We start from the raw sequence: 27684 nt of genomic DNA, 5'->3' as shown, positions 1-27684 counted from the left end.
GATTGTTTTTTTTTTAATTCTACCGTCGCTTCGCCATTTCAAACAAGATGTCGTTTCGTTGCAATAACCCGGTGTCGATAAAATGTTTCTCGATTGATTTTAGTACATAGAATACAATGCTAGTGTCTCGAGACTCCGCTTGCTTTATATTTTTTAATATTTCAATTTCAATTTCAATTTTAATCTCAAATTGGCGAGAAGAAAGTCTCAAAATCACCATCGGGGAACTTTGACAATCAGTCATTAACTCAAAAAATATATTTTAGACTTGATCATTTTTATAAAATAATCTGTGAAGCCTGGAGATTACCATGTTGACTCAACTTTTTATGTACATACGTCATACACTGAGCCCACCGTAAAAAATCGATATATTTGACATGGACCGAAAACGACCAAAATTTCGAAAATCGATCTGACGGCAGCACAAGAATAAAGTTTGATTTTTTTTTCTTCCATAAAAGCCTTAAAAGAACTAACACATTTTGTAAAAACCAATGAAAGAAGATAAGATAAGATAAGAAGATAAGATAAGATCTATTTACTTTCATTGGTAAAAACCGCTACACTCTATTATACCGTCACGTGTATTGCAACCGAGATTGCAACGACATCTTGTTTGAAATAGCGAAGCGATGGTAGAATAGAAAAAGGGAAGAGTTTAGAGTATAGAAAACAGAGAAATTATAACAGATGGCCGGATAGAATGAGCATGACGGCACTTTCCATACAACGGGTGAAATGTCAAATTTACTTTGCGTTTATATGAACATTGGTGGCACACAAATACGAACAAGCAAAATAATTAATTTTCGACTCGAAGGATCGAAGTCAAGCAAAGTGTAATTCCTGTTTCCCCCGTGCGAAACTGAACACAAGATATTCTTTTTTTCCTGATTGGATGATTATAATAAAAGATATCGATGTTTGAAAATCGTCACAAAATTCTTCAAATTTCATACGATGATATTTCGGTCAATATGGGTCCAATTGATGGAAGAATTTCGTTGCGCTCAGTTTGACACGGAGAAAAAAGAATTACACTTTCTTTGGCTTGAATCCGCCGAGTCGAAAATTAATTATTTTTTATTATTTCTTACATGATGACACAGCCACATTTTTTGACGGCCATGGGTTTAAATTTTTTTGAAAATAGTACGAAAAATTTAACAGCAAATTTTTACGGCAATACAATAATTTTTGCTCAGAATAACGGTCTTTATCAATAAATAATTTAAAAACGTCATTAGGCAATATTTTTCTTTTGTCGCTTTCAGAATAATCTTGAAAATGTATGGAAAAAATCGTTTTCTTCGCAGTCGACTATGGGGAAGGATCTAGTTGAGGACTAAGTAAAGTGGTTTCGATATCTATTTAGATCCCAGAACTCAGATCTGAAGTCATTTTGTGGGTACATTTTCAAAAAACTTCATCTTCGTTGAGGACAGCCGTGCCTTGGGGTACTTGTCAAAGTATTTGCTTCTCTTTCAACATCCTGCGATGCGAGCGAGAGGACCGAAGACCAGTTATTTATAACTTGCCTTGGGGTACTTGTCAAAATATTTGCTTCTCTTTCATCATAACACTCTATCTGCTGAGGCGGCAGCAACGCCCTTTGTTATCATTTCTCTGATTACAGATTGTTTGAAATGTCAACTTGATAAAAACTTTTTTTTTTCTTCAAGTTGACATTTCAAACAATCTGTTTTACAGATTCTGTAATGAGTGTGTTCAACAAAATGAATCTATTTGTCAAAATTTCTGTGTCGATCGCCTTCGTGAGTGTCTTCACCTGTTATTTCAGAACCTTGATTTAGATAGCGATGTATGGGCGACGCAAGGCTGTATACTTTGGGGAGGTCACGCAGACCGCCATTTTATTAGATACGCGGGAACACACCACGTCTGATGATTTTACATACAAAAAAAATTCACCCAAAGTATACAACCTTGTGGGCGACGTACAGTGTCAAAATTGACAGAATCCTTTTTTGTTCTAATGTCAATTTTGACACTATACGTCTAATACTCGATTCTCGCGCGAAAATTGATTTCATTTTAGAAATGTTTTCCAGCAGAAAAATGATTTCGGTTTTGTGCTAAAAAATATTAGCCTTCCACTGCTCGGCAAAACAATACCAATAAACAATTCATTTATACGGCCAAACACATTTTAACGGATCCCTGATAATTAATTAAATAATCAGAATAATTTCGCATTTTTTTCATTAAAAAAAACTTTGATAAACGCAGATCTGTGTTTGTGATGTAAAATTGTGATTACTGACGGGAAACCTCTTCAAATAAATCAACAAACACTTCAAATGCACATTTACTCACATTTAAGATATATTTTGGTAATTCTGTATCGTACACCCTGTAGCCCGTATTCGAAAGTTATTTTTAAAAAATAAATCACAAATAAATTAATTAAATTAAAGAAATAGACCGACTTTAATGCAGCTGTTTTTCCCACACCACAGGTAATCCGTAATCGTATAAATCAGTTGTAAAAAAACAAGAAGATGTCAAAAACTACTACAAATGCAACTACAACTACAACCATATTACTCATGTTTGGATTTTTATTTCGTTTATGCTCCCCTACGTCTATGTTACCATTCCAGCAATATATTTGAATGGTTATAGCCTTTTACGCAACTAAATTTATTAATGATGTGAAGTGTACAGAATGCGGCAGAATAAAAAAAAAACAGAAATCCTGAACCAAGATACGTGTATCCAATATGTATAAATACGTGTACGTTATTAACGGAAAATTTACATTTCCACTTACGCAAATATGTTACCTTTAGGGCTGATGGAAAAAGTTCCCACTACCACTTATTGCTTCTATCGAAAAGTATACACAGTGGCTAAGTGAGAATCACATCAGCATTAACACAAAACAACTGAAATGTGAAGTAAAATATGAAAATGAAAGTGAAACCCGGGTCTCGGCGAATATTTTACTCGTGTATCAACCAAACATGCAGATGTATACACATACACAACATATCCTAATGGTTATTATGGAAAATATAAATTTTGAGATATATTCCACACAAAATATTATGAAAATTATATTTTACAAAACTATAAATTTGTCTGAATGTTACGTAACATTAATACAGCAACATAAAATAACCTGAAGCTGAAGTTGTCGGAGCTCACTTTTACATTCGAATATTGTAAATTGTGTGTATAAATACGTACGTGAATATGGATACAGATAATGAACGGAACGGATGTAAAATTCGGTTTTTTTGCGTTTGAAAAATATTTTTCTTAAAATAATGGCAATGCTGAATTTTTTAAACCAACGCAAAAAAGAGGGTCCTTGTTACATATATTCAAAACGCAACGTTATCTGCAGGGTTGTATTCACTATTTATTTTAACGGAGCTGACGCCAACGCTAATAAGTATGTTCCAAGGTCATTTCAAAATGTCAAATTTCATCCACAGAAGGAAACTTAACCTCAACTTTCAGGTGACGAAAATTTGATTTAAAATTGAAATCGTTGTCGTTGGTGTTGTCAAAGTTCGGGTTTACAGTTAATTGGAACAAACCTAATTAACTTATTTCGATAGCGAAAAAAAAGTTAACGAACCTTCGCTAATTTTTAAACATAAAAACTGAAGAGAAAAGTTGACTCATGAGATTTTAGACATTTGAAGCGTCGATGTTTACGAAGCAAATTAAAATAAAGAATGATTATATGAATACGGTCCCAGCCGTCATATCAGCATCTCTCTGGTTTACATACTTTGAAACAACTCAATAGCTCAGTGTGTAAGTCTAGACTTTACATTGAATTATCGATTTGTCAGTAGTGGGTTCGAAATTCAACCGCAACACATGTTATTCAATTCTAAAACATGGTAAAAAATCGACTTAAAGAATGTCTCTGTCAAATATATGTCAATAAATAATGACTAAGTTAATAAGAAGTTTACGCAGATTACTTTGTGAAAAAGCACTTCACCTAGCACAAATTAAAGACCTTGTACTTGTACATATACTTTGACATTGTAATGTGTGCAACACAGAGAACAGATGGCGTTGCTTACGTCTCGCCGGGTAGAGTGAACATCTAAATAAAAACTGTAAAAACTGAAGAGAAAAATTGAACGATATGCGACCACTAGAAATCAATGTAATCACATACCCGGTGAGGCCGAAGCAACGCCATCTGTTATCACCTTTCTGTTGCAACATAGAAAAATTAAATTTCAATAAAAAAACACATACCGAAAGAGCTAAGCTTGATCTATTAACGAGGAAATGCAGAGTTTAGCGTCGCTAATGCAACCCTGGTTATTTATTGTAATATTATGAAAAAAAAATTTAAAATAAAAATCAAAATTTTATTGCAATGGTCCTGGTAGATATGACCGTACTTGAAAGTTTTTTCTTCGTCGATTATTCTGAAAAAGTTAGAATTCTATTATGCGATGATTGAAGTGTACTAAAACCACACAATTCTGGACTAAGATGTTGTAGAGCATTACAAGGATCTGACTTATGTAGTTTCACTACATATGTAGGTAATTTAGGTATTGAAAAATGCAGACGATACGCTATTTTTTCCATAAATTTGCGTCAAACGTCCTTTATGTCAAACGTTCTTTGTGTCAAGAATGTGAAAGAGTCACAATGGAAATTAAGAGATGTATATCCAATCAGGCGATCAACACAATCACAATTTTTATATCAAAATATTATAAAAAATGAATATTTATCTCATTCGTGATAACATTCTTCATGATTCGAGGCAACGGAAAGAATTACTTGTATAACGCTCAAATCTGTTCACGCCATAAGTGCACTTCCGAATTTGAATTTTCGATGAATCGATAGATGAACCAATAAATTGAAAAATAAATTTCCACTCAACAAAAAGTACTCAGTGAGAGAGCAAGCTGTCAAATAAACAAAGGAAAAATTGAATAAATTCAATTTTGCCTCTCATACGGAGTACTTTTTAGGTAAGTGGAAATCAAGGCTTAGTCTGAATTCAAAGTCATCCGTTTTCATTCCGTTTTGCCTCATTGTGCGTGACAGTTGGCATTTACATACAATATAGCCACGGCAGAGTAAAATAAACCAGGCAGTAGCGGTTCAATTTCGAAACGTCAAATAAGGAACCTAACATGAAAATGAACTCAAATGAACACTGACATAAATTGAAAAATATTATTCGCAAAAAATATGGGGCAACTAGATTATTCAGGTCCCTAGTCAAATCAGCGCTCCTGCCTGGTTAACTTTACTCTGTCGTTATATAGCACATTGTTTGAAGTGACAACTGTCATGAACACAAAGGCAAAACGGAATGAAAACGGATGACTCTGAGCCCAACCACCTTTATATGAAAATAAAGCGAGTTGACCGAGTTGACCAAGTTCGGTTGTTGTGCGTTTCATTTTGAACTTGCAGCGGACTTACAAATTTGCATCGGACTTACGGTGTGAATTCCATTAATTTCAACTCCTCCTCTGAGACATCTTCTGATAAATGTGATGGAATTTAAATTATAATATTTAAGTGTGTCAGGCTTTCCAACTTCACAGGTTTTTCTTTCTGTCAAATAATTTAATTTGTTTCGAACAGAAGGTAAAATTACAGGAAAACGATCGAAATTACATGTCAGGCAACAGTCCTTTTAATTTTGAATGTGATACGTTACTAACGGCAAACATATTACATTCCCTTCCTGCCTGCCTTCGAAACATTTTTTTTATATTAATTTGTTTTCTTTTGTAAAATTTGCGGAAAGAAAAATCCAATTTTTCGTTTTCTTTTGTTTCCATTAAATTAATGGTATTGTAGGTGTATACCGCTATAACTTTGCCCTAAAAGCAAAAATTTGTGAGTAGAAAAATCTTCATCAAATTTAAATTTTTCTTTTTATTAAACAAACATACGAGAAACCATACCCAAAAGAAGACCGTGAACGCATCTTCAGATAATATTTAACGTTTTTGCTTTGAGATACACTGTGCCTACACACAACGACGTATGCGAAAATATGCGCCACAAAAACAACAACACAACAACAACAAACACTTATACTTCGTCTGTTATGGCCACTCTTAATTTCATTCAATGAGATGAACTGTCAATTTCGTATCAGCCATTTTGCATTAGTTTTCCTTGACAGTTGGAATTAAAACACTGCAAAAGTAATCTAAACACTGGACGCGTCACGTAAATAAGAGCAAAACGGAGGCCAAACGTCCGACTGTCAATTCAACATTCCTATACAGCACAACAAGAATTTGATGCAAATACTATCGATGTAAATTTTGTGTTGTAGCGTGGATTTAGCGTGGCGGTAAGTTTTTATGAATGTACGACTTTAAAGTCTCATGCATCGTTGTGTAAAGGCACAGGAAGAATCCATGCATATATCCATTTTCGATTAATAAAACAAAAAAAAAAATATTCTAAAATAGACTCTGCTCGACGAAGTGTTTCAATTTTTTTTCTCACAGGGAATGTTTGTGTTGTGCAATTTCGACGAAACACACCAATCAAGTGACTCATGTCCTTCTTACAATTTATTTAAACCCAACAGGTTTCTTCCAAGGCCGTTCAAAATGTCAATCGTCATCCACAGAGAAGCCAACACAACCTCATTTTGAAGTTTTTACGAACAAATTTGTTTAATTTGAGGTTATGTTAGCTTCTGTGGATGACGGTCGGTTGTTTTCGGCCTGTCAAAATTCGTTTTTATCGTACGATGGAAGAAACCTATAAGAGACAAATCCAAGTGCAGTAGCCAGTGAACTGACAACGGCAGCTCACGCAAGGACTGATTGAGCTGCTGTAATTGTTTCTTTTGCTGAAACTGAGTAAGATTTAAATACGCATACACCGCCTCGCACCAATCATGCAAATAAGTGTCTGAGATTAATTGGACACATTTTTGTGTCTGCTCCTAGAATTCGGAGTCGTATGTCAAATGTCAAAAAACCTCGTAGTATTTTCTATGTTAATGCTAGGAGCAGTGCTGGGGTACCGTTGATAACGGAGCTTGCCTCAACTTGCAATAAAAATACTTGTAACATACTCCAGACCTGCGTCACACTCCGTTGTTGAAACCGTATTATAAACAAGCATATCTTCAAAGCCTCAGGACGAGCTCATATCTGTTAGATGTGCGAAATTAATTTTCTTTTCGCAAATATTAAGAAAATATTCGACGAGTGAACTTTATAGCATTTTATACATTTTGATATTCGTTCGCTCTCAAGTACGTCATATAGAAGTTCTTCAGTTTTTAAGTGGAAAGCAAACAAGACAACGAACGTTTGATATTACAACAACAACAACAACAAAAGTTTCTCATTTTGTGTAAGTTCGTTAAATGGATAATGCCACCGCTTTTTAGCTTCGTTTAGAAAGTATTTTTCTCGTACTCATATGTCCCATAGAGAAAGTAAAATGTCACATTACGAACACGACACATTCCAGTTTTGTGAAAAATATTTTTCAAGTTTATTTTGTGAAAGTGACTCGATTCGACACATCATTAGCAGCTGAGAATGAGGATGGAAGATAATTTTCAGAGAAAACTATTTCCGAAATTTGTTCGTTTTTTTGTTTGTTTAATGTGATGAAGCTTTTAGCGCAAAATGTACCGACCGTTTTCGTTCCTTTATGCATAGAATGTCACGCAAGAAAAGATGATAAAGAGTTGTAAGGTATAGCTGCGGCTAGGAAGTAAAAATACTTTTATTGCTACTGTTCAATGAAAAATTGAAGATGTTAGATTAATGTGTGCATATGATGGACGGACACCCTTTATTAGGGTTTGTTTGCATTACCGGAGCAAAATCCATATACCAAAATACTGGGTGTTCAGTTTATCTCATATCAGTTGGCTTTTGTTGTGAAAAACGTTGTGTTGAAACAAACAACACCCAGCTCCCATAAATCGTAAAAAAGTCGTCCACTCATGACGGACAGAAAAGTAATTAGACTTTAGTAATTTAGGATAAATGTCACATGCATATTATACACCACAAGAACATGTACATGTAAGAAATGTTTTACGTAGCATGCCCCATTTTCAGCAAAAAATGCAATATCAAAACTACATAAACTTGTCGAGAGTCGTTGAACGCTAAGATGAAAAATTGAAAATATTTTTCGCTTATTTCTCTAACAAATATATTTTTTCCGGTCGGGATATCGTTTCAGTAAATATTTTTCGCAATTTTATTCCCTTGAATAGAAACGCTCAAAGGAAAAATTAAGTCGATTTTCCTAGTTGAACGATTTTTCACCTGAACAAGGTAAATAACGAATGGAAGAAAATAAAGTTTGTAAATTAGTGATCTACTAAAACGACAGTTGGTCTCAGCAGTCAGCACATCCGTGGTAAAGCTAACGAATGAAGGGATGTTTGATTTTACTCAAGGTAATTTTTCCCTAGCGAGGTAAATATGACATAAGTAACATCCGTATCTATATGAGTATGATGGAGATATTTTAGGGTGAATGTGTCTCTCGGCGAGTGGCTCGGTAACACAATCATCCTCGCATCCATTTTCCATCATTCATTTCTATCATTGATATGTAATTACATGGATATGCTTGCGAGGTAGATTTATAAATTTTACTTTCATTTCGCCAATATTTCGCCATACATCTGCATGTGCGAAAAAGTATGTCGCCGACCTAACGGTTTTACTCTGTTTCTCTCTAAATACATTAAAAAGTAGTGACTAGAAGACGAAGACCAACATCCATAAAATATAATAAAATCTCAAACGAGCAAGACGCAAATTTATTCAAATGCAGCAAGCTAGTACACAATTCTGCTGTTATCTCGGATGCCATTCACAGAAAATTGTCTGTGTATTTTCAATTGATTAACTAATTTATGCATTGTCGAAGTTGAACGTGTTATACAGCATTCAATTGATAAACACAACAATATAATACACAGCATACACACTCCTCTCTTGTTATTTTATGAGTTTCAATTTATGACACAAAGCACTAAAGAAAACAATATACAAAACACACATCCCGACGACAAAATTGATATATCGAATTTCTATATATTCGGAAATTTCCATTGCATTCCGTTTTATTATGGTAATTCTGTATTTTTATGGAAAGAAGGTTGACTGTTGCTCCAATATGGAAGTTTTTTTTTAGTGTAATAGTGTGTTATAATTTGATGTTGCGTTTAAAAGACAATTCGATTTGGCAAACAATCAAAATAAAAGAAAAAGAAAAATTGATTTCGTGAGTAAAGATGGGTTTTTGAGTATAGAGCTAAGAGTATATGGGTAGTTCCAGCTAATTTGAGACTTTTCGAAATATTTTCACCAAATGAAAAACGATTTCAGATTTTTTCCTTGAAAGCTGTTGACCAGACGCGTCGTTTAAGCCGGTGGCCGAAAATCTCGGGTAGATACCACCATAAAAATTTATGCTTTTTTAGCAAATTTTTGAAAATTCTTGTTTATTTCATGAAACCTGAACCGATTTCACTAAACTTTTTTTTTGCTGAAAGCTATTGACAAGACGCGTAGTTTGACACCACTAATAGGTCATTGGCATAATGTCTCGGGGAGATATGACCAAAAAGTGTTTGTTTGTATTCGACTTATTCCAAGATATTCTCAATAAATCTCAAATGATTTCTGTAAACTTGTTTCCCTCTAGAAACGAACGCTATAATTCCACAATTGCACCAAATGACACGAAATTAAATTTTTAGAAGATTTTTGGTTCATTCTTTGAAGTAAGGTGACATCACCTCTACCCAAACGTTGCCAGAATTACATTTTTTCATATAAAAACTGAAGATCGATGTCATTCCAAAGTTACAGCACATGACTTCACGAGAAAAACAACTTTGGCTCGATCAGGTTAGTTGGGTGAGTGAAGTAGGTGCAACAACTTCCCATGGGTCATCCTTGAATTTTGACTCGTCGAGGTTATCTCAAAAAAAATTTTAACCATTTTTTTAAACGGTTCAGAGCCAAAGCAACATTTTTTGTGGGGCAACAACCACCAATTTCGAAAAGAAAATTCTTACTATTAATGACCACCGAAAAATATCACTTTCATAGACCTATCTCCCACAAATTTCCCACACTTAGCTTAAAATTTGAAAATTGACACTATGATCCAAGACATCATGCTCCAAAGACCAATTGGGGGCCTAGGAATAAAGCTATTCGTGCAGACGTTCAATATTAGCTCGAATTTTGGCAAGATACAACACATAAAGAACCGCTCAGTTCCAAGGTTAATTCAGCTATCCAAACGTCATTCTTAGAGACATAACCACAAAATTATTGTTGACGAAATGTTCGCAAAAGCGTTGAGGTTATGGCTCTGTTGATGCCATCGTTCGCTTTCGGCCTTTCAAAAATCTGGGTGATAAGACGCGTCAATCAAATCAGGAGTATCAGTGTGATAAGGATGATATAAGGGGTGTCAGTGCGATCTTATAAAACTCAATAAATTGGTATTGGAAGTGGATCCCGGGCGAGAGTCATATTTTATTCTATAAGCAGCATGATGCTTTTACAAAATGTGTGGCTATCATTTAAGAGGCATCGATGTTTATCTAAAATTGTAGCCCACATTTGTGTGTCTCGCATTTCATTTTTGAACCGCTTTTCCCTCCGGAGAAACGGTTTATATGAAAAAATTAAAAGTCAAATATCTACCAACGTGACATCTTTATTGAAAAATTCTTTTTTCCTTGAAACCCTGATTCAATACCAACATTTCGTGGAACAACTTTTTTTCTGTAAATTTTATATATATAGTCGATATAGTAATCTTCCCAAATAATTACCAGGAAAATTCCTAAGCTTTGAGTTCACACCGTCAATTCGAAACTGATTTTTGCCTTTTAATTTTTTTAATTTTTTCCATTTTCCAGAAAAAAATATAGTTCCACAGTTTTTCATGCTTAATCACAGAAAAAAAAGAAAAAAAATCGAAAAACTCGCTCGCTTTAAGATTGACACTGGGGGCTGGACTATGTAGCAAATGATGGACAATTCTTGCATCGCTTTTCCATCTGACTATAATTTCATGATCTTAGATACACCAGATTATTTAAAAATGATAAGCAAACTCAGCCTGCAATTATTAAAAAATTTAGTCAGACCCACCCAAGAGGTCAGACCAGCATCGAGTAAACACGTTCCATAGCTTATAGGATCATACACTGTTGACTAATTTCTGATTTCACATGTAAAATGCAGAGGCTACGTTGCATTGTTACCACCTTAATAAGTAGTTCGGTCGCTAGAGAGGGTCATTTTCCCATATCTTCTGAAATGTTCCAAATTTTTTCAAATATATTTTTTTGGAAAATTAAGGAAATTCTATTAAAATATGTGAAAATTCAAAAAATATATGTGAAATTGTTTCACCAAAAATAGTCGTTCCTTTGTACTTGGGCAACGCACTTCAAGCATGAGTGGTACTCTAAATAGGGTACTGAAACTTGACAATGTGTCTCACAAGTGTAAAAAACCGTTTCATACAAAATAGTTCTATATTTGGCAGCTATCGACTATGACCACTTTTGCTTGAAGCGGGTTGACTTAGGACATAACTAAACAGTCCTGCAGTTTTATTTGTTCCACATCGTTCCACACATTGTCAACAGAAGAAACGTAGAAACGCGCTGTACTCACTCTTGCCTGTGGATTGTAAGAAAGTAAAGATACTCTTAGGTTATGGAACGAATGAAGAAATACAAACTTACGTTGTAAATCTAGTACTTCGACACACATATTAAATGGATGATATTTGTGGATTGAAAATACAGAATCAAAAATCAAGTGAACAGTAACGTTTCTACAACGATAACTGTGTCGACTGAATTCAAAATGTTGCGATGGTAGCATTTTCGATTCTGTGTACGTTCAATAACGTTCTATATACCCCGGATGGTGCAGATATGCCAGCAATTTTTAGTTGAGACTTGAAATACATTTTCTTTGGAAACTGAAACATTTTTCAGTTGAATGAAGTCCAACTCAATAGTAGCCAAATACCTTTCCATCCCTTTCCGAATCGAATAATTTCTTATAAATATTTAGATCATACTTTTGATGACACAACACAATCCGTTTTTCACCATTCAAATCAAATTTGGGTCATTTCTATATACCAGTTATCGTAGTAATACACAATATGTTACGTGCAAGAAAAATAATATCTCTACGATGATGTCTCCATACATCCGCAGTTTCCATTCCAAAGAAACGAAAGTCAAACTGAAATTGATATTTGTATTGTTGATAAATCAATTTATGTTCATCACGTACCCTTTTTCTGACCTCACCTCTTCAACACAGCCAGATAGGATAACTGGTGGTTGGTAATTCAGCACAATTTCTTTATTATTTTTGTTATCGTTATGTGTGAGAGACCATTCATCAAAGACATCGTATTCCTTTACAACATTAATACTGAGTAAACAAATAACTATCCATCGAAGAAAATAGGAAATGGCAACAAGAGCGAAGGTTTGCTGCCAGAGGTGAGGTGTTGTTAACCCGATTTTTTCCACGAAACAAAAATATAAACTTATTACACTATTTTTCAAAACAAACGTGGCAGTTCGGGGGAGAAAATGTCTATTTTCTTCCCCTGTCACCTCAACTTTCCTCTAGTTAGATAATTTAAATATTTCAAATTCAATTTTGTCAACCTTACCAAAAAGTAAAACAACATCGAAACACCCAGTGGTGTTACACCATTCGTGTGATGCTCTCTTATCCCATCGTTTATTTTATTTTAGCCACTTTCCACCTTTAAAATCTTATTCTATTTCGTTTTGGTGTCATTTATTCTGAATTATTTCATGTTTCATGGTTAGTCCGTTAGCCGTATAAGGTTCATTACAAAAACAAAATTATTTATACGAGCGAGTTAAGTATGGGTAAATAGGAGATATTATATGGAAAAACTGCATTGCGCTTTAAATTTAAAATTTCTTCTTCTTGTTTTTTTCGGAATACGGAAATACAATAAAAAAAACTTATGTAACATAGCGGTCTTGGTGCTTAATTTATAAACGAAAACCTTGCACATGTGTGTATCTATATACCACCTAGAGCTATACTACAGCTTCTTTTTACACAGCAGAATTTTCGATAAATCCGAGAAGAATAATAAATGAGATAAAGTGTTTCCAGTGGAACAGTGCGGTCATGTAAACGTGACCATATTTTTCTGTGTTTTTTTTTTTTTTGATATTGCCATCATAATATGTTGAAACCTTTAAAGTATATGGCAGAGTTGTAAAATTGAAATGTTTCCATGCAAACGCTAGTTTACGGTAAGGCTATGCGGTTCAGTGAATTTGATTTACAAAAAATGCAGACCTAATTTGGACCGAAAAAAATTGATGGATTTACAGAATATAAGATTATGGCACCTCTTATTATTGTGACGTGTTGGAATTGCGGCTCGAGCCGAAAAGAAGGCAATTTCGGAAGGAGGTGCATTTCGACGTTTTTTGTCACGGCTCAATTCCGTTTAATTACCTCAATTACCGGAGCAACTCGTCTAATTGCCGGATTCGCTCTATTTCGTTTCAATTCCGTTCGATTCCTTTTATTTCTTTAATTACCGGATTAACTACTTGCCACTACTTGCCGGATCGTCCTTCAATTCCTATGATTCCAATCAATTCCTTCAATTCCACGAATTTTCGAAATAATTGCTTGATATTTTCAAATAGATATAAATTTAAAGTCAAAGTTAAACCCTTAAACATTTGGGAAAAAGAATCGTCAGATTATATCAAACTAAAATTTGGAACAGCTATGTTGTCCTACATTTGTAACTCATTTTGTTAGAATCTTTAAGCCCAATTCCGAGTCGTCCGTTTAGTTCATCAATAGAATGTAGGCGGAGTTTTCGTAAACGGATGAACATTTGTTGTAAACGGATGATTTTTTTTAGACTGAAAGCACCTTTACTTTTCACTCATACTTTTTAGAAGAGATTTTTCAATTTCAATCCACGCCATTAGTCGTATAAATTTATACGTCAGAGAGAGCTTTTTTCTCCTTTGTTACGATCTGTCAGTTTTTCTATTTTGCGATTTAGTATGGAAATGAAAACTAAAATTGAGATATCTTTGCTCTTTTAAGTGGTTTTTCATATTTTTTTGGACCAAAATGTTTTAAAGTGTGTTTGGAATCGATTGGCATTAACAGATTGTGTGAATTTTTTTTTTTCTATTTTGTTATTTTGTTAACGTCAATCGATTCCAAACACATTTTAAAACATTTTGGTCCAAAAAAATATGAACAACCACCTAAAACAGCAAAGATATCTCAATTTTAGTATTCATTTCCATACTAAATCGCAAAATAGAAAAACTGACAGATCGTAACAAAGGAGAAAAAAGCTCTCTCTGACGTATAAATTTATACGACTAATGGCGTGGATTTAGATTAAACCGTCGAATTGACTACAGATTTGTATAAAATAACAACTTTTCTTCAATTTGCTGCCAGAAATCGGTTTCTATATATTACATGGCAATCCACGCCATTAGTCGTATAAATTTATACGTCAGAGAGAGCTTTTTTCTCCTTTGTTACGATCTATCAGTTTTTCTATTTTGCGATTTAGTATGGAAATGAAAACTAAAATTGAGATATCATTGCTGTTTTAAGTGATTTTTCATATTTTTTTTGGACCAAAATGTTTTAAAGTGTGTTTGGAATCGATTGACATTAACAAAATAATAAAATAGAAAAAAATATTTTCACACAATCTGTTAATGTCAATCGATTACAAAGACACTTTAAAACATTTTGGTCCAAAAAAATATGAAAAACCACTTAAAACAGCAAAGATATCTCAATTTTAGTTTTCATTTCCATACTAAATCGCAAAATAGAAAAACTGACAGATCGTAAAAAAGGAGAAAAAAGCTCTCTCTGACGTATAAATTTATACGACTAATGGCGTGGATTATATGTTTCACAATTCGATGTGAGCTCTTTATTTGTGAAATGACAATAATTGTCTTATCACAAAAGCACCTTTATGATGCATTTTTTGAACATAAAAGAACATTGGACTTGTTCTAAAATGGAACACATCAACACTGTACAGTGTAAACTGTTATTTATTGTGCTTTCCGATAATCACACTTATCAGCATTTACTCTAATTTACTTTCAATTCCACATATTTCCAGTCAATTCCGGTCAATTCCATCAAATACAATTATTTGCCGGATACTCCGGCAATTCCTTTGAGGGCTTGCAGTCAATTACCCGAGTCGGTTACCCCTCGGACTAAACCTGTCGCGCCCGTTTCTCTTTTCGTATTTTCTACCAATCCACAAAGCTAGTGTGAAAAATACCGATTATTTTTGGATGTTTGCTACATTCCCGTGACATTATCTCCCAATCTACGACTTCGATCGTATTGTTGATCGTATTGTTTCTTTCACATTTGTTTATGAATCGAAGTAGCGCGTTCCGGCCTACCCGTCGTTTGAAAATACAGAAAAAATAGAAATACATTTAAAACAATCTCCGATACATCTCGCAATGAGAATGGACTTTTTTACCTGTCGTCTTAAGAAAGACGCACAGGGGTTTAGAGTCAATGACTCTATTATGCCAGTGGTAAGAACAATAACTAATTTCCACTCAGAAAAGATGGTACTGACAGGGATGGTATTATATGTATACACAAATACCGTACGCACTTATCTATCGATGCACGTCTCGGGAACATCTTTGTTCGTTTATTTTATGTCGTCGTCGTGCATAAATTTCAAAATGCTTAAAAAACAAAAAAAAAATTATCACAATGGAGGAAATTGATTTCAAGAGTTTCTTCCGACCGACAACGACTTCAAAGAAAATCAAGTGTACGATCTGTTTCTTGGGGGCAATAGAGTTGTTGTTGTCGTATAATATACTGTTCTTTGCGTTTATATTATGAATAATAATTATGTGCGCTGAATTTCATTCGCATTTGTATAAAATGATTTCGTTTTTTTACTTCTTCTTTCTCTCATTCTCCCATCCCTCATTGTCATCTGTGAATACATTTTTTTTTAAATGCCAATGTGAAACGAACCGACAAATTGTTGAACAATCAAAAATATTGTTCCCAATCCGGGAATGGAGAGATGTGTCAAGTGGAACTTTTTCAAATGTTTTGCATAAAATTTTTAAAATCGTGTGTGGCATATCGTCGCACATATTGTCAAAGTGGAAAACATTTACAGTGAGGAGTTTGTTACAACTCAAAAATTAACAGCCCTGGTGAGAGATTATATCAAATTTTCTCTGTAATAATGGATGAATTGAAATCGATTTTTGACAATTTATTTTCAGCTGAATTTCCTTAGCAATTTCCGCAAGTGTGTGAGAGTTAATAGTGCCCTATTTGAGTAACTAACACAAAAACACGTCGTTCACAAATGGGTTCACTCTGAATTTCTAAAAAGTCCCCTCCAAAAGTGGTTATATTCCGGCAATAAATCTTTAACCTGTCACATACGGCTATTCATCTGTCGATAACGACGACAAAAAGCTCTGGGTAATATGGTCCTTTATATAGTAAAATATTTGTTTAAAAAAATCGAAGTACAAGATTCGAAATAAACAGAAAAAAATTATTTTGATCGTGCTATGTGTGTCGACGCACTTCAAGCATGAGTGATCCTATAATAATAATAGCGTATGGTTATTGTTCAGCCGGGAGGACACATTTAAGTGACAGATTCGGCTACCATTTGCTGCTATAGCTAGTGAAGGTACTTTTACATGGTATTGTAATGACCTAACACTAGGGACCACATGCTTAACGTGAATTCCGAACCACGCCTTCTAAGTATTTTACACTCTGAAGGATTTTTTAATATAGTAGAATACCGGCAGCTCCCAGCAATGTCTTGACCGGTAAGCCGTGTGACAGCTCTACACACACAACCATACCAAATTAAATGAATCGATTCAACCAGCTGTGTATTTGTGTACACGTCTGACAACCGATTTTTTTTTTCTGGCCTGATTGAGGCTCGAACCACCGACACCGACAACTCAATCGAATATTGGAAAGCAAACGTGCTAACCATTACGCCATTGAGTCATCCTATAAATAGGCTACTGAAGCTTGATAGTGTGTCACACAAGTGCTTTAGGCTGTAATCGCACTTACTTCGATTACTTCTTAACAATGAGAAGGGAGAGGAGCTTCCATTGTTCGTTCGTAAACGGAGAGCTGAACGGCGTAGGTGCCACTTCGAACCTTTAAGGTGTAGTTACTGTTACTCATCGTACAAAACCTATGAACAGCTGACTTTCGATATAATTTGAGGATGGACTTTTTTCCTGTAAATAATCCCAAATTTTGTTAGCTAAAAATGAATTTGATTAAATTTCATATTAGGCGGCTAGCTGCAAAAAAAAATTCTTTGAACCTTATTACAGCATAATCAACATGTATATATTTAACATAAAGAGAGTCGCCAACGTTTTGGCATGCAAAAAATTACCCAAAAAAGATAACAAAAACGAAAGGGAAACCTTCTCTACACCCAACAGTTAAATTATGGTATACGGCTTAACAGATAGAATAACAGTTGTTCTCGTTTCACTGTTGCTAATTAGAAACCTTTTTTCACTTTTTGCATGCTTTCACATTGCTGCTAGCTTCAGGGCAGGGAGTACAAACGTTCAAACGTAAAACGTAATCATATTCATGGCCATGGCCATGATGTGCTGAGAACCCTTTCAACGAAATGCAACCATGTGTAATTTCGTTCCACGCAATGACAACAAAATTCAAATTATGTTGAATGTGAGTGAATTTGTTGTTGCCTGCGAAAGTTATAAGCGGTAACTTTTAAAGAATGTTCATAAACAGGAAGCTAGGAAATTGTACAAAAATTTAATTGGGGTCGTCTGCTTTTGTGGATGCACAGCACATACACCTAGCCAGAAAATTTAACGCGAAATTAGTAACAAATTTTAACGAGATATGTTTCAGTCAGTCAATGTTTACGCTTTACATTTACTTAGTTGTCGAACCCAGCAAAGTACTGTTGTTCACGGACCAATGAAGTACGAGACCTGCATATGGCACACTAACTCGTTTCAGTGACTTGTTTGAAACAATTCTCTGTTGTTGGTTTCGTTTAATCTAAGGTGTTGATTAAAGTTAACAATATTTTGTATAACCGACCTTACATTGGGTTTGTTTCAAGGTCATACGAATTGTTAAATTACAGTCAAATTTCATCCATAGCGACATAACCTCATCATTATTTAAATGAATACCGATCTCTATGGATGAAATCGAATCGTGTTTGTTCGGCCAGTGAAAATTCGTGTTTACAGTTACTGTTAAAGTTACAGTTTCGTCCACTGATTCGATCGGTAAGATGCGGCGTATGTAAGAGAGTTGAAAAATGCCACTGGCCCTGGTTCTCCAGAAATTTAGTCATACATTTCTGAGTGTACCCTTCCAGCGAATCATAAACGAAATGAAAGTAAACTTTCATATCCTTTCGTCACCAAACGTACTAACAATTTAACAATTGTGGACGTGTGTCAGGGACTCTATATAATATAATCCCAAAAAAATCTCTTCGAGAAAAGTGTGACGCAGTCTTTGAGGTACAATTTGTAAAATGAATGATATCGCTAGAGTTGACGCTTTCAGCTTCGTTACGCAAAAATTAAATTTTACACCCAATTAGTTCAAACAAGCTGGCTTAGTTTTTCTCATTATCTGCCAAATATTTTTTACCAAAAAAAAATTTGACTGGAAACAACCAAAATTTTACCAAAAAAATCTGCGTCGCAAAGTGGCAGGTTATCAGGAACAGACCAGCAAGAAAATTTATCTACTACACGAAAGTGACTAAATATTTCCAGCTGCCCAACACACCCTGAAAGTGACAAAATTTTTCCAGCTGCCCAACACACCCTGAAAGTGACCAAATTTTTCCAGCTACCCAACATACCCCGAAAGTGACCAAATTTTTCTAATTGCCCACCATGTAAACCATAATATTCAAAAACTTTGAATTTTGAAATTCCGACCGAATTACAACCAGCTTCACAACAATCATCACAACACTATCAACACAAAATGGCTGTACGAACATTTTTATATGAGAGAAATTGTTCCAAAAATTAATTAATTAATTCCACAAAATTCTGACTTTTCCTGGGATAATGATGAATGAAACTTAAGTTCTAATGGCCTGACTAAGGTTCCTGCAAAGTTTCATGGAGTTTGGCTGACTACTTTCCGAGATAGCCCGTCGATAGATAGATAGATCCCAACAAAAATCTCTTCGAGAAAAGTGTGACGCAGTCTTTGAAGTACAATTTCTAAAATGAATGATATCGCTAGAGTTGACGCTTTCAGCTTCGTTACGCAAAAATTAAATTTTACACCCAATTTTAGTTCAAACAAGCTGGCTTAGTTTTTCTTATCATCTGCCAAATAATTTTTACCAAAAAAAATTTGACTGGAATCAACCAAAATTTTACCAAAAAAATCTGCGTCGCAAAGTGGCAAATGTTCAGGAACAGACCAGCAAGAAAATTTATCTGCCACATGCGACGCAGATTTTTTTGGTAAAATTTTGGTTGAAAATTTGACGAAGAAAGTAATTCTCTATCTGCCACCATTCAAGAAATATCTCTAAAACCCCAATTGACCCACCCATTTCCAACTTTCGACATTTTTCACAAATGCCCTTCTTTTCTACTCGTAAAACTCTGAGACTTTGCCGAAGAAAGTAACCCTCTATCTGCCACCATTCAAGAAATACCTCTAAAAACATAATTGACCCACCCATTTCCAACTTTCGACATTTTTCACATATGCCCCTCTGTTCTACTCGTAAAACTCTGAGACTTTGCCGAAGAAAGTAATTCTCTATCTCTCATAACCCAAAAAATATTAGTCCTTTCATCCTACGCTCGAGTAGCTCAAAATTTGGTCACTCTAGCTCAAACGAATCTGCCCCGATTTTTTTAATTATTTTTTTGTTCGAATCGTGTTACGAATACCTTTCATTTGATGGGCCGCACGCCTCTGTAGGTTTCAATACAGCTAAGCTACAGCCGAAAACGCGTTCCCGACCCTCGAAAACCACACTCAGAAACCACTTCGAGGCCAATAAAACAAAATTCTGGTTTTTCCTGGGGTAATGGCGTATCACATTTTCATTTTTATGCCCACCCTGAGGCTCCTGCAAAATTTCATGGAGATTGGCTGACTAGTTTCCGAGATCGACCGTCGATAGATAGACAGATAGACAGATAGAAACATACAGAGTAAGTTGAAAGATTTTGATTGTTTGGAAAACGTTAATTTGGTGCATTTTCTATCAAAATGACCAACTTCAAAACGATGTATCTCCGGCAATTTTAAAGTTACATAGTCGAGTGATAGCTCGTTTTGCTCGTATTTGAAGCGCGAATAAGATAGAGTAGGATTTGTGGTGATACAGGCCAAAGGAAAGAAACTTAAATTCTCGCCTATATATAGTTGCCGCGTCTCAAAAAAATTTCTTCGTTCTTTTTTTGGAAGTTAGACTGCGTCAAGTCCTCCGCTATCGCTCCGGACATGATAGATAGAAACAGAGGAAGTTGAAAGATTTTGATTGTTTGGAGAATGCCATTTTTCATGTATTTGTACTGAAAATGACGACTTGGAAAACGCAATATCTCCGGTTCCTGAGCACTTTGGTAAGTGTGTGATAGCTCATTTTCTTTGTATTTCAAGTGAGAATATTTTAAAAATAATTTGGTTGCGATATTGGACATTTTGGCGAAAGTACAAATCTCGCCCATACATAGTTGCCGCGTCTCAACAAATTTTCTTGGTTCTTTTTTTGGGGGTCAAAAAATTTTCTTCGTTCTTTTTTTGGGGGTTAGACTGCGTCAAGTCCTCCGCTGTCGCTTCGGACATGATAAGTTTCCTGTTATAGAGAAATAAATTCCTCGAAAATTCCAAACTCCTTAAGGCTGCTGAGTTCTCGTTTCTATTAAATACCATCCGAATGTATTCGACGGAGCTCAAAAGCAACGAAAAAGGCCATACAACCGATCAGTATCGGACTAAAACAGCCTTTTAATCTACAGGATGGAAAAAATGAATTTTCAGATCGTTCTGATTAACGTCACCACAACGTCCAATCAAATTAAGTATAATTACATCGAAATTGTCGGAAAGTTATAATGCCAAACGATGAAACGTAAAAGTTTCACCATTCGATGTTAGTTCACCGTATTTGTGGTTTTCTATCGGAAATCATATTCAATTAATCCTTACGTTTTCAAAACGGATCAAAGCACGTAAAACATTGAACAAATCATCAGCATTAAATGACAAAATCTACAAAAACCGTCCATTAAAACGAATTATAACAATGTGGGAGAGATAGAGATTCAGAGAAGAGGTACATATAGTTCGACACAACAAAACCGTGTGTGTGACGGCATTATATAACAAAAATGCCAATAAGCCTGAATTGAGGGATATTGTACAAAATCAAATGGTCAGCACTTCAGGTTCGGCACAGAGTTCTCTCATCGAAATGCTCCAGCCATCACAATCCAACCGATTTTTGTAGTAAAATGTTTTTTTTTTAGTTTCGATGAGTGGTACATGCAGCATATAGAACACAATCCATTGTATAAGTAAGCTTAAGCATTCACAACATATTGATTGAGGTGATGGCTGAATGCTGAAAGAGTGTATGTGGTGACTGGCGGAATAAAATAGATAATAATAGCCAAATTGAAGCAAAAAAAAAAAAAGCGAATGCTGTTCGGGTATTTGGCCATGTTAATACAATTATCGTCATTTTTTGTTCCCTGTTTCTGTTGTATTAATGCCACCATCCGTGTGTGTAGTATTGGAAACGAATGAAGATTAGTTCGTGTTAATGGAGTGAATATGTGAATGTATGGTTCGGTCTTGATGGGTTTTTGATAGAACAAACAAAACTTTTAATTGGTGTTTTATAGAGCGTGAAACATGGAAGGATCAAATTTTCGTTTAATTTTCGCCTACGATAATATAATGTGCGTAACTTAATTGATGTATGGTTGTGTGTGTGTGCCGGTCCCGGTCCAGTATGATTATACTGAAGGAACATTTCTGGTATAAAACAACACATTAACTGTGTGAGAACAAAACAAAAAACTTTCGAAAATCATCAATCATTATTGCCGATATGTTTTAATGGTACAACCTATACACGATGAAGAGATATCTCGTCTACACTGAGAAAAAAGACTACGTCTGACACTTATAAGCGTGGTAAGGAAGACACGTATGCGTACTTCCACACGACACGTATTTCCATACATAGTCATTGTATAATATACGATGGCTAAGGTAAGAAACATGCCACTCGTATGTTAGCAAGCATACGTGTCTGGTGTATAACTTCCTTACCACACTTTATACCTGTCAGACGTAATCTTTTTACTCAGTGTAAAATAGATTGATTGATTGTACTAGCTTCGCTCCCAATTTTCGGTACAATTTTTGCTGTTTTCTCTGAAATCCGAAAACTTTCTCCCTTCAATCAGATTTTATTTCTGGAAACTGAAATTCGAGAAAACATCTCAAAGATGATTGAAATGACGAGGAGCACCAATTATAGCAATTGGGAAATGCTTTTAGGAAACTATAGATTAGATGTAAAAGAATCTTGTATAATTCTAGTATACATTTCGTCCTAAAATTACTAATGGCAGCGCTTTATTTTCTTCTGAACCAACTTCACTGTTATTATGTTTGATATACTGAATTGAAGTTATTCCACTAGAAAATGGAGCATACAGAATGAGGTATTAAATAAGTTGTAGCGTCTCTACAGTCCAACTGAGTTCTGCAAAATAACAGTCAGTCACGACAGTGTATACCAAGTTTCAAAGTTCTAAGCACGACAGAGTAAAGTTAACCAGACAGGAGCGCTGATTTCAGTTGCGACCTGAATAATCTAGTAGCCCTATGTTTTTTGCGAATAAAATTTTTCAATTTATGTCAGAGTTCATTTGAGTTCATTTTCATACAGTGTATTAGGTCCCTTATTTGACGGTTCGAAAATGAACCGCTCCTGCATGGTTTATTTTACTCTGCCGTGTTCTTAGAGTAAAAACTTCTCTATTTGGCATTATAATGTAATATTGACACTGATAAAAAATGTAAAATTAAAAATATTAAAAAATTTCAGGGAAATGGTCTTTGGAAACTAAAGCTCAAAGGTAATAGATGTTCATGTAATTCTATTACATTTACAGTACTTTTCGTCTTAAAATTACTAATGTCAGCGCTTCATTTGTTTGTGAGGCAACTTCACAGCCCTGACATTTCATGGTTATTTTACTAGAGTGAAGTTATTCAATTACCTGGAAATAGAGCATGAAGAATGAAGTACTGCAAAAATTGTGGCGCCTATGTTTACTATTGTTGTTTCGTATATCAGGTATCGGGGAATCTGGCACAGCACACGGTGCTAAAAGAATGCACTTTCTTCTCAAAGTTGTTTCTAAAAAAAAGTTTAAACTCCGTAAAAGGTGAACTCGTACACGCAAGTTTATTGCTACAAATGCTTTTTAGCCATATCATCGACTTAATGACTCCTTTCACAAAATTTTGGTATCGAAAAATTGTGCGGGCTCGCCTTTTACGTAGTTCAAAAATGCGTTGTTTTAGCACCGGTAGGTGAGGTAGGTAACATGGGTAGCATCAGAAAGAGCATGGGCAGGCGTGTTTTTATATCGATAGTTTAAAATGATCTTTTTTTTCAAAGTTTCTCAATGACATCGACAACTCGCATAACCCATGTTACCCTGAAACTCTCAGCTATCCAATGATACCATGATCGGCCATGACTCTAGTAACATGTAGGCGAAAAACCAGTAAGAAAATTGCCCTTTTCAGATTTTGGGCGGCTGACGACAGAGGACCAAAATTTAAAAAAAAAGTGTTTTGGGATCTTTTAGGGTTTAGGTCATGTGTAGGCATTTAGTTTCCACTGAAAATTCGGTCCGGTTTCTGTAGCCAATTCTCTAAAAGAATCCCTCAGAAAATGTTCAAGAAATTTGGAGAAAATCAAGAAAATATTTTCTCAAAAGGATCTGCTTCAAAGTGTAAGAAACACAAGGAGCTTGGGTGTCAAAAAGGAGAAACATTTCTAGCGTAGTTTTTCTAGGTGACCCTAGTTGAATAGAAACTGATAAGAAAAATTGAGTCTACATCATACTGTCGTTCGTACTAATTTACCATTTCGTTTCCTATCGACAAGTACTACCCCGCTCTACAAATGAAACAAATTATTATTTTGTGTACATTTTGCATTCCATTGTTGAGCGAACATAACAAAATGCGTCATTAAGCGCCTTCATTAACTGACAATAGAACACCTTCACAGTTTCCAACGTTTTCCATATATTTACGCTTGTCGTACACATAGAATGCCTGTGCTCACCGTTAAATAACAGCCAGACTTATTAATCTTTCAGCAATTGTAATGGCCATTTCTGGGGAGGGGAAGAAACTTGAAGTGAGTGAGCTTCACTGCTCAAGAGAAATTAAATTCATTAGAACGTTATCCTCATGATAAGTGAACATTTCTTGGAAATTGGGGACATTTCGTTTGCTATGTGAAACGATAAGCAATTACGAGAAATTGAATCCAACATTTCGTCATTAATGTGAACATTATTGAGTGCGAGTATTAAGTGGACCGTCGGGTATATCCAAATAACGCTGTCAGATAGGTCACAACCGAACCCATTCCTACTTTCACTTATCATTGAAGGACGATATTAAAATTGGCATTTGGGTTAGAATAGAGATCCGTTCGAAGTTTAACATTTCCAGACATTTTTTTTTTCTTGGTCGACCATGGTGAATGTGAAGTCTCCAGCGGATGTAATTACTTTATTGAGATAACAGTTGAACGTCGAATCGTGGGAAAACAATTCACAACAAGATTTCGATCTAGCGAAGGAGGCACCCAGCCCATGGATCCCATATGTTAAAGACATTTCCATGAAAGCTTAAATGTTTAATGCATACAAAACCGTTACAAGAACAAACTCTCTTCTAATCTGCATCGCACCACTCGTTTTCCCTGCGGACCTGTTCCATTTCAGCGGCCGTAAAATCGTTCCTAATGTTAAACGTTCTGCGAATCTCGTCCGGACTCTTGCCCTTAATCAAATTGGCTACAGTCTTGCACGCGGCGTCTAACAGTGCCTGTGCATCTAGGTAATTCGCTGCCAAAATCAATTCAAACAATGTTCCCTGGTCCATTTTCAGGAATTCTGCATCCCACGCCGAAACGTCATCTTTCCGTTTGTCCTTATCGCCATCGTCGATCTTAATAGCGTCGTCTTGGTGATATTCTGCAAATTGCAAAAATTTCTTTAAAATGCCGCCGCTCACATTCGGCAACGGTACAAGTGTCTCGCTGCCCTCTTCAATGCCACAATCTTCTAGCAGATTCTTGATCGTGCCTGCAGTTTTGGCCACTTTCACATCGGTTACGAAAACTTGGCCATCGGATGATTGCAAACGGATGGTTCTGGACATACTGAAAAAACGGAAAATATTCGGAAATTTAGAAAAATAAAACCGAAATAACGGATCATGTGTCCTTTAGCATCCATTAAAAAACGAGCGTCGGTCGTCATCGACAAAACAATCGAAACGATGCATGATTAATGGTACACGCGTCACATAAGCCTTATAAGCGCGTATCTGTAGGAATACGTAACAGCTGATGTGAATGTAAACTTCGGTACGAAATTGATATCTTGTCGTTGTCTCAATAAAAATTCGACGACAAAAAACTCATTGTTCTGAAATTTCGACGACACTAGTATCGGCGACTTCCTGAAGAAACGGCGAGTAGTCGCCGTTTCTTCAAGAAGTCATTGTTTCTTCAGGAAGTCACCGTTTCTTCAGGAAGTCGCCATTTTTTCTAGTCATTTCTTCATCAGGAAATCACAGTCTCTTCAGGATGTCGCCGTTTTTTGTAAAAAGTGACGACTTCCTGAAGAAACGACAGCATCGGTGAATTTATGAGAAATGACAAGTTCCTGAAGAAACGGAGACGAAAGTTTCTTGTCGTTGTTTCAGGAACTCACCGTCTCTTCTCATCATTTCTTCAGGAAGTCACCGTTTCTTCTCGCCGAAGTGAACGATTTCGAAGAAGCGGTGACATTCTAAAGAAACTGTGACTTTCTGAAGAAGTGAGATCGAAGAAGCACAAAAAAAAAACAATTAGAAAAGTTCCCTATAACACTGGCCACACAAACCGACGAGCTGCTGAAGTCGAGTCAGGTGAAAGTTTGGCAAGAACGTTGTCCATAAATTCAGCATGTATACTGAAGTTACAGACAAATTACCTGACAACTGCTTTTTGATACATTTCGTAAATGGATGAATTCCCTATGGCTGAACAAATAGCTGTATTTTATCCTTATGTGACGAAAAGAAATTTGTTTAACCATAGAAATTTATCATTTTACGAAATGCATCGAAAACCCGTTTTGTTCAATCATATGGAACTCATCCTTTTACAAAATGTATCAAAACCCAGTTGTCAGGTACTTAGTCTGCAACTTCATTGCGGTGAAAATTCATTTCGTAAAAAGATGCATTCTGTTGGGACGAACTACACTCCTTTACGTTACAATTCGTAAAAGGATAAATTCTGTAAGAACCAACAAAACGCCTGTACGGCGAGAAGAAAATTAGGAATCGAAATTTCAGCTGTACGTAGATTTAATTCATTTAAATCAAAATATGAAACTGTTTATTTTATTTGCTTTAGTTGGTTGCAATCAGAGGTTGTTTCATGTCACCGTTTCTTCTGAAAGTCGTTGTTTCTTCTCGTCGTTTCTTCAGGAAGAAAAAACGGCGACATGTAATGACGCCTCTCCAGATTTTCTGAAGAAACGACTAGAAGAAATAACGACTTCCAGGAGAAACGGTGCCTTTCTGAAGTAACGGTGCCTTTCTGAAGTAACGGTGCCTTTCTGAAGTAACGGTGCCTTTCTGAAGTAATGGTGCCTTTCTGAAGTAACGGTGACTTCCTGAAGAAAAGGCGATAAGAAACGGCGACTTTAGTGACCGTTACTTTTCATCGTTTCTTCAGGAATTCACCGTTTCTTCTCGTCGTTTCTTCAGGAAGTCACCGATTCTCATGTCGTCGAAATTTCAGGACAATAATTTTTCGAATTTTTCGGTGAAATACAAAATTTAATTTCGTCGAAATGCAAAAAAAAAACAATTGGACCACTGCACTGGCCCTATCGAAAATCCATTGAATTTGATTTGAGCTTACCTTGATTGGTAGTTTCTTGAGTTAAATAACTAATTTAAATTGAAAGAATGATGTAAAAATTGCTAAACTGTTTCTTCGTAATACGAGTTCTAACTGGCCGAACCTTCGTTGGATTGTAATATATTTGGCGCCTTCACAACACATAACAAGAGCTGATTTACAAATGAGAAATTAAATGGTCAAGTACAAATGACTTCTCTCTTTGGTTTGGTATTGATATATGGATGCGTTTAGGGCGACATCAGCTTATGCGAGATGGGATCCGTTGCAGAAAATATTTTTTGCAGGTGGATTTGAATTTTA

General features: G+C 35.4%; 1 protein-coding gene across 1 annotated transcript; it reads right to left on the bottom strand.

Moving 5' to 3' along the window:
- Nucleotides 1-25083: 25083 nt before the first annotated feature.
- LOC119076911 (S-phase kinase-associated protein 1-like) lies at nt 25084-27548 on the bottom strand. The gene is made up of 2 exons (XM_037183929.1): nt 27382-27548; nt 25084-25623 (listed from the first exon to the last, which is right to left on the bottom strand). The coding sequence occupies exon 2, from the start codon at nt 25620-25622 to the stop codon at nt 25134-25136; it is 489 nt and encodes a 162-aa protein (XP_037039824.1). The 5' UTR covers nt 25623; nt 27382-27548; the 3' UTR covers nt 25084-25133.
- Between the last annotated feature and the right edge of the window lie 136 nt (nt 27549-27684).

This window comes from Bradysia coprophila, unplaced genomic scaffold (assembly GCF_014529535.1).
Source record: "Bradysia coprophila strain Holo2 unplaced genomic scaffold, BU_Bcop_v1 contig_232, whole genome shotgun sequence".
Lineage (NCBI taxonomy): Eukaryota > Metazoa > Arthropoda > Insecta > Diptera > Sciaridae > Bradysia > Bradysia coprophila.
The sequence above is the reverse complement of the archived record's forward strand: the minus strand, read 5'-3'. Positions and strand labels throughout refer to the sequence as shown.

What these genes read in the sequence shown, in the direction of transcription:
- LOC119076911 (XM_037183929.1), bottom strand. Translation starts at nt 25,622, where the DNA reads ATGTCCAGAACCATCCGTTTGCAATCATCCGATGGCCAAGTTTTCGTA.